The sequence below is a fragment of the Apis dorsata genome, unplaced genomic scaffold, assembly GCF_000469605.1.
Source record: "Apis dorsata unplaced genomic scaffold, Apis dorsata 1.3 scaffold_339, whole genome shotgun sequence".
In the NCBI taxonomy this organism is placed as follows: Eukaryota; Metazoa; Arthropoda; class Insecta; order Hymenoptera; family Apidae; genus Apis; species Apis dorsata.
The window spans coordinates 556,825-565,949 of NW_006263606.1; the positions used below are offsets into that span (position 1 = coordinate 556,825).

Below are 9,125 nucleotides of genomic sequence, written 5' to 3' on the forward strand. Positions count from 1 at the left end.
AATTATCTTAAAAATTGTATGAGTACATATATCTATTAGTTTTATAATCATAGTTTTATAAATTGTATATTTTCAATATAAAAAAATACGGAACTAAAATTCTTATAAATAATAATGAAAATACAATAGTAATATATAATATTATAATTTTCGTAAAATTAATAAAATCAACAAAAATTATGAATGAAAATTGTAAATGAAAGCTAATAATAAAATTATATGTAGATATAATAGTTAATAGATGGAAATTAAATAATTAACATTGATTTTGTTGGAGAATTATATATTATGGAATAAAAACATTAGAAAAGTAGCAAAAACAATACAATAAAAGAAGAGTAAAAGTTAAAACGAAAGTTATAATAAAAGAAATAAAATAAGAGAATCACTTAATGGAAGAAATGGAAGAGGTGATCTATTAGTAGGAATTGAAAGGAAAAGTAATAAGAAATAGAGAACAAGAGAAGAAAAGAGTTTCACAGTAATGTTCGAGTTGCGCTTGCGTCGACAGTATTTGCTATGAGCGGATTGGCTCCCTACTCATACTTGAGTGCATGTTAGGTTGACTTAATTTCAATTCGGGCTCCTTCTCTGTTTCTCCCCTCCCTTTTTAGTTTCATCTATTCTGGTTGGTCTCTTTTGTTTTATTGGGTTTTATTCGAAGATATATGAAATGTCGTAATACGTACTTACTTTATATATCCTGAATAATTAAAAATATGCAGCAAAAGTGAACCCTTTTTTATCTTTATTAAAGAAGATGTGACAGTGAGGTAAAAAGATAGAGAAAGAAAACAAGGGGAAACGAGAGAAAAGGAAGAAGAGAGAGAGGAAGTGGATGAAGGTGGTGGATGGTGTGCAGTGGAGGAGAAGTTAGATATACAAAGATACGAACGTCGAGAGGAGGAGAGGAGAGGGAAGCTCGGCTTTTGCAGCGATCGGCGCACGCTACCCCGCGCGCGCGCGCGCGTGTTCTTACAAAACAACGCATCTGAACACTCTGAACCCGTCGCTGAACGCGCTTCAACAGTTCGGCACGAATTCACATTGAGTTGATTATTCTGACGGACGCGCGGGTTTCATCGCGTCGCCGCCATATTGGCGGCTCGATATAACACGTACTAATAATAAGTTCAGATTGGGTACGGCAGGCATCGTAGTTGACGCGCCGATTTTACCGTCGTTGAATGTCGCTACTACAAATGTGCCATAAACAGCGCAGTGATCATGTCATAATATTGACAGCCATACTTAATTATATGTAACAAATCGGAAAAAACTTCATCGTCTAAATATCAATGGAACTATATGTTTTTTCTTTATTTAATTTTATATCCATCGAACGAATCGTGATTTCTTTTTTTTATGCGACTATGTAATATCGACGCCGGATCAATCATCATCGATTTAAAGCAAATTCAACGCTATTTTTACTTATATAGTTAACAGAATATAATTTGATAAATATTATAAGTTTGTCTTGTGTTTAATTGACCTTATTATGATTTACTATTTCAATAATAATAAATATTAATGAATATATATCAATAAATTTAAATAAAATAGTAAATCTTGAAGAAATCATTTTTATACGGTATTATAATTTTCTTAGTGACTAAAAAATATAAAATTGTGCGAAATCTGTGAACTTACAACAAATTAATTTATGTGTATTTTGTTGAAATAAATATTATGGACATATTTAATCGTCGATAAACGATTATTTAAGTCAAGATTAATCTTTATTGACAACTTCATGATGATTTGCATTGTTAATAACAATGCCTGTAAGTATAATATAATAACCAATAAATACAATAATGTTAGAAATATTATTAAATAATAATAATTGTTATATAATAGTAAAAAAAATAAATTTTATATTTACAGAGTGGAAATGAACAATTCATTGGATCAAGACTTTGAGGAATTTAGATTTTCAAACCAAAACAAAATTTGTAAAGACGATGCAGTGGATGATTTGCAAAAATTTGGTACGTTTTTTTTACATATTGAATGCAGATGAAAGAAATTATATATGAATATTAAAACAATGTAATGTGCACAAATAGGATTAAAATTTAGCATCATTTTTATAAATTACTTTTATGAAATTTAATATTTTACCTTTATTTAATTGAATATCATATTTTTTTTATTTGAAGAAAGCAATATATTTCATTTTAAATGTTGCTATAAAAATATTAATATTTATTACTGTATTACTAATCTATAATTATTTTTGTATTCCTATCCCATAATTTTTTCCATTAAAATTTGATTATTAATATAAATACATATATATATATATATATATATAAAGTAATATTATTGGAATTATTTTTTTCTTTAGTTTAGAAACTTTGAACAAATTTTATATATTTTATACATTTGTATTTTATATAAAAAAATGCTAGTAAAATTCATTCATAACTCTTGAGGAAAGGTTAGGATTTTGTTACTGCTAGATAATACGAAAAATTATAATTTTTATTATGTATATTTAATTAACAAGAATGTTTAACATAATTTATGTCCTTATTTAATTTTATTGAATTACAAATTTTGATATTACCTTAATTACAATATTAAGAATTACAATATTAAGATTGGATTTAAATATAAAATGTAATTTTATTACCTTCTTAATCCATTTGTATAATTGATTAACAATATTTCACTGATTATTTTAATAAATAAAATTTTCATAAATTAGTGTAATTATTTAAGACCGAAAGAAGCAATTTATACACATCCGTAATCACACGAAATGCATTTTGATATGAGCTATATTGTGGCGGGAATGTTGCGCTAATATGAAGTGAACCAATGATATTCGTTCTTTAGCTAGTATCGATTGGAGAATCCCGTTTTCAATTCTCGGCAAAAGCAGAGGCAATTATTCCGCTTGCGCTAGGTGGTCTGCTACCGCAACCATTTTGCGTGAACACTTGCTGTTGCTGCATATACATCGGCATCGATTGTTTACATCCGTTGTAACACGGGGAACGCGCGTTGATATATTGAGTGAACCTTTGAAATAAGAATTGTGTGTGAATATAATCAATGTGTAATTCTTTGACATATCTAACAGGAAATTATATAGTTTAATCGATTTGACAGTAGACACGAAAGCGCGGCAAATTATTCAGTCTATACTTTTCTGAGATTTTTAATAAAAAAAGTGGTTAGATATTTTAACTTTGATATTTAAATATTTAATAATATTTATATTTTTAAATACAAATTTTTTTATAAAAATAATATTAAAATATTGTAATGGTGTAAATATGTTGTAATACTTGGAATGTTTTTTTTCAGATAAACATATAGATGATCAAAATTCAATATTTTCATTACGATTTTCATTATTTAGTTGTGAAATTTGTAAAAAACAATTTGTAACAAAAAAACAATTACGTATTCATATTCATACGCATTTAGGAAGACCACGTATAGTTTTAAGGAGAGTTACAAATCTAAAAAGTTTTAAGAAAAAACATAATAATACATATTGGTTAGATCCAGAGAAAAAGGGTTCTCTAAAATTAACATTAAAAAAACAAAATTTCACTGATTCTCTGAAACTTAAATTGAAGAAATCATCTGAATCAGATTTTACTGTTGTGAAAAGCAATATTAATTTGGGAATAGAAAATCATAGTCAAAGAGACGTGGCTGGAGCAAAGGAAAATGATCAAAGACATGAAAAAGATACAGAAAATTCAATTAATCAGTCGTTTGAAAACGTGATGGTAGAGCAACAGGTATATTATAGTAAGATAAATGTTATAAATGTTAAATAATATGATTCTATGATTAATATTATTAATAGGATGAATATGGAAATATTAAATTTAATACTGAAGAACATAATCCATTGGAAGAAAATGATAGACCACCCATAGATGTCAATGAGGGTGATTCAGGTGTAGGAAGTGATATGGCAAATCCATCTGAAAAGGAAGATCAAAATGTTGATGACCTACAAAGTTCAGATCAATATGATAATTCAGATAAAAGATTCTCTGAAACAGAAGATCATGAAGAATCGGATGCATTGGAAGCAACATGTAGAGAAACAATTGAAAACTTGAAAAAACTTGGTGAACAATCTGGGTAATGTTGTTTATTTAAAAATATATATATTGTTATAGTATATTATTATAGTATTATAAAATATATTTATATATAATGTATATATTAATTTATATTTATATAAATTCATTAGTATATGTATTATTTAAATGTATTAATATATATATTATATTATATTTATATATTATATTTAATATATTATATATGTTTTCATGTATATTATTATTTAATATTTTAGATCTAGATCTATGAATCAATTAATTGAAAATTCAGGCATTGAAGAAGATGATGATAGAGGTCATGAATCCAATATGATACATAATTTAGAAGAAAATCCAGCTATTAGTATTATTTCAAAATCTACTACATTTTCAAATCATACAACAGATTGTACAACAGTGTGTGAGGATGAAGATAAACCTGAAGAATCGACAGAAAGCACAACTAGTTTTAATTGGAGTCAATTGTCCACTAATATATCAAATAAGAATAATGAGAGTTCTAAAGAAAATGAAGAACAACCAGATCATGGGGGTGATAATAATATTGACAATGCTGGATCTCTTTTACAAAATTTGATTGAGCATCAGAGGCATAATCAAAATGAAACATTAAATAATTTACCACCAGAAACTGAATATGTTTCTCTTGAAAAGTTAGCTGAAACTGTTAATACTTGTCGTGTTTGTAATGAAAAATTTAAGGATATTGCTCATTTAGATGAGCACAGAAGCAAAGCTGGACATTATCAATGCAATATTCCAGAATGTATTAATCTTATTTTTAATTCGCCATTGGAGGTTTCTATGCATAAAGCTCAAATGCATGGAACACCTCTTTCTCCTAGTGTGAGCCAATTGTCTCCTCATTTAAATACAAGTTCGCCTCATTTGAATCAAAATTCACCCCATTTGAGTCAAACATCTCCGCAATTAAATACACATTCTCCTCATGCAGTGTCAATGGAATCTCCAAATACACCAAATTCGCAACAAATAAATAGGAATTCTCCTTTAACTTCTCCGCATCAAACAAATTCACCTACATATAATACAGTAGCTAGTACTGGACAGCAAATAATACCACCTGTTAATTTTGAACAACTACCTGCACCTGTTCAACAATTAGCTCAACAAGTACAACGTATGCCACTTCCACAAACGCAAATGCCTCCAAGTCTTCCACCAGGTGCAAATACAATGATTCCTGGTCCAAATTACTTTGTACAGCCGCCAGGAAGACCACCATTGTATAGAGTTCCTGGTCCACAGGGCATGCATTATCCTCCTCATATAGCACACCTATATCCACAATATGGACCGGGTCCATATCCGCAAATGACTGCACCACCACAAATGCATTCTCAATTGCCTCAACAAATATCACGTGGAAGGTATCCTACTGTTGCACAAAGTAATCGGCAAGTATTGTTGATAAAATAATCCTAAAAAATGTGAGATTTATTTTTAATCAAATTTAAATATGTTGTAAAAAATGATAATTCGTTTTGATACATTATTAAACAGTATAATTTGCATGTGTGTATTCTAGGGCACCACGAGTTCCACAAACGGGATCAACTCCACGACAACGTATGAAACGCCCTATGCAACAATCAATGCAAGTACAACAAAATAATTCTGCAATAAAACAACGAAGAATGGATGTTTTATTGCCAGATAGGAATGAAGATGCAGACTGTCATGTTATTGCGCAGCAAAAAAGAAATGATGGTTTACCTGTTATACAAAATGTTCAAGGTGCTACTACTCAACAGACAAGCAGAAATGATTCTACTATTCATCTTACGGATTCCATAACTCTTAGTGTTAGACAACCAGGTATCTTTAATACATAAGTTTTTTTTGAAGTTTTTTTTAAATAAATTTTATAATATATATATATATTATTTATTTGATTTGAAATACCTCTTCTAAGATTAGTTAGCAAAAATAAGTTTTTATATTTTTATAATATATTTTATATTTGTTTTTATAAATTTATTTTTATATTTAATTATTTAAAAAAAATGAAAAAAACTTAACTATTCGCAGAAGAGGTTCATTACAAGAATAAAAATATCTATTTTACTAATCTAAAGGTTCCGCTCCAGCTCAAGTGCAGAACACATCAGGTGCTAGCGGCAAGAAGTCCGATGCAAAGGCTGTGGCTAATGTACTGGCAGCCAGAGGTATTACTGTTACTCCAGCAGCAAATAAAAATAAATCAAGTGAACAAAACAAACAGCAGATACCTCCTCAGCAACAGAGGACTACATCTTCACAGCAGCCTTTAAATGTTACAGCGCTCACTCTGAATTCTGCTATTTCTATCATACCAGCTAGTTCACAAAAGAAACAACAAGAACAGGGTCAGTTTGCTGTTCCTCACAATAAACAAAACAAAACGGCGGTGAATGAAGTGGAAAGACCACCAAGACCTCCTACCGTAGATTTAACGCAAGATGGTCCACCACAAATACCAGTAGTTAGACGTGGAAGACCTCCACGGTAAGATAAATTAAAGAAAGATTATTCTATTTTTATTAATAATAAGATATTCTTTGTTATTACAGAGCATTGCTTACTTGTCAAGTATGTGATAAAAATTTCCAAAATCAGGAAATGTTAACTCAACATATGGCTACCCATCGTGCACCAAGTAAATTACTTCACAAGTAAGTATGTTTTTCAAACAATGAAATAGGATGAAGATATCTTAGACAATGATTAAAATATTGATATATATAATAAATGCTTGATGTTAGGTGTAATCTTTGCCCTGCCCAATATCCAACAGTTCAAGCGTTAACAACGCACAAACAAGCGTATCATAAAGAAGTTGACACCGTAGCACAAAATGGTGGTGCAGAATTAGCATTGCCAGTTGTAGATTTGAAATCCCCTCATGTGTTAAATCGTTTATCAAATCTTGGTATACAAAGTTATATTCCGCTGTCGCAGCTTAGTGCTCAAACGGGTGGATATTTTGGATTACCTATAATTACAATAGACGGTGCACGAAATCCTAATACTTGTAATTTAGGTGCGCTTGGTGCTACATCTATTCTAAGTCTGGGCCCTCTAAAGCATTTGTCAAACAGGTAACTGTGGACAATTTTATATCTGTCCTATGTTCTTATAAATATCATTATATTGTCTATTTATTATAAAAAGTTGCCTTTATTTTCTTTGTTTTCTAGATAGATCAGGTAACATAAATTCAATCTGTTTAATAATTTTACATAACCAATTATTTCAATGCTTTTTTAGTTTTTTTTTTCCTTTATCATTTTTTTATTCTTTCTTTGTTTTATTTACATAATTATCCTTAGGTTATATAATCCTAAAGCAATACAGTATTTGTAACGAGAGTTGGAGAAATATTCGTGTTAATTTAGAACGTAGAACAAGATTTGAAATACACAATCATTATGTGAAGATAGAATTGATGATATGTATGTCATATAGTAAATATATCATTATGAAAAAGTTGCGGGATTCAAATTGCGCGTAAATCATTGCCACTATTAGTATATTTTTTTTAATAAAAACATATAAAAACACATTGAATGTATTCTTCTGAAGTAATCTTTTGAAGATACATGCAATATTAATAAACTATGGTTCCAAATGTAGTGCCACTCTCATTAATGTATCAGAAGTCACATATAAAGTCATAAAAACATACAAAATTATGTGTACGAAATTGGGAGAAAAGCAAGTAATTCATTAAGCTTTCAATTTAATAAGAAATCACATTGGTTTTGCTGAATAAAAAAATATCATTCGTTTGAATGACACTATTTTGAATCTGATATCGGGAACATTTATATACATATATGTATATTATATAAATTATAAAGATATCTAATTAGATTTGGTCATTTAAAGATTTATTAATATATCTTGGATATTTTAATCCATTTTTAAACAGTAAATAATTGTATCATAAAGTGTTAAATCACGTCCGTATTTCAAATGATAAAAATTATAAGTTATAAAACTTCCACAGATAATATAATGAAATTATAAAAGTTAATTATTTTTTTTTGTCAGTTTTGTTTCATATTCATACAGACTATTGAGATATATTATCAATTGTAAATATATTTTGTAGGCAAAGTTACAATTGATTTGTAGGATATTTACAGTTGAAACATATATTTGTTTGTATTTGAAACTTTATGATGATATTAGTAATTAATGTAAGTGATACTTAAACAGCGAAATGTTTATAAAATCACAAACGATTTTTATTTATTATCATTCCTACATTATTGTATATAAATAATTATCATTATTTGTGTAATATGTATATTTTAAAATACTGTTCCATTTAAATCATAGAAAATGAAAATATTACTAAAACGCGCAAGAACTGATTTAAAATAATGTTGTATATATTTGTATGATAATAAAAAATTGAAGTATATGATAATTTTAATGAAATCTAGTTAGTTATATAGCTAATAATGGGGCATTATATTGTTCTTAGTTTACAATAAAGAACGTAAGTTTAAAAAATATTTTATATATAAATGTTTTATTAAATTTTGAAATTGATTTAATTGTTAATTGTTTTAAAGAAAAAAAATTGTCTCGTATTATAATTTTAAACAGATAGAATGAAATAAATCTTTCAAGAGACATATTAATAAGTATAATTCAATATATTCCTCTCTTTTCTTTTTGTTTTTTTTTTTATTATTTTAAGTTTATATTTTAAATTTTTATTCTGCAAGTATTAGAAATTTGTATATATTGATATTTTTTATAATTAATTACATAATCCAAAATTTGTGTAGATTAATAGTTATTAAATATATTATATATTAATATATTTTTAAGATATTTATTTTTAATGATTTTATATTTTATACGATATTAAAATTTATTTAAAGAATTTAATATAGATAATAATTTAATTAATATAGATTATTGTTACTGATTAAAATATTGTATTACTTCAAAATAATTATTAAATAATTTTTCGATTATTTTATTGTATAAGCGAATAAAATAAAT

General features: G+C 27.4%; 1 protein-coding gene across 2 annotated transcripts; it reads left to right on the top strand.

Annotated features, from left to right (window-relative positions):
- The first annotated feature begins 428 nt into the window (after positions 1-428).
- LOC102672116 lies at positions 429-8,347 on the top strand. Of its 2 annotated transcripts, XM_006618044.2 has the most exons (10): positions 429-1,787; positions 1,891-1,994; positions 3,322-3,767; positions 3,836-4,119; positions 4,337-5,518; positions 5,650-5,939; positions 6,200-6,608; positions 6,674-6,775; positions 6,866-7,201; positions 7,301-8,347. In XM_006618044.2, exons 2-10 carry the CDS (start codon positions 1,898-1,900, stop codon positions 7,302-7,304), a joined length of 3,150 nt encoding a protein of 1,049 aa, XP_006618107.1. In that variant the 5' UTR covers positions 429-1,787; positions 1,891-1,897; the 3' UTR covers positions 7,305-8,347. The 2 variants fall into 2 exon arrangements, with proteins under 2 accessions (XP_006618107.1, XP_031367506.1); XM_031511646.1 differs by lacking the exon at positions 429-1,787 and having other exon boundaries at positions 1,898-1,994; positions 6,866-8,347.
- Positions 8,348-9,125: the final 778 nt, after the last annotated feature.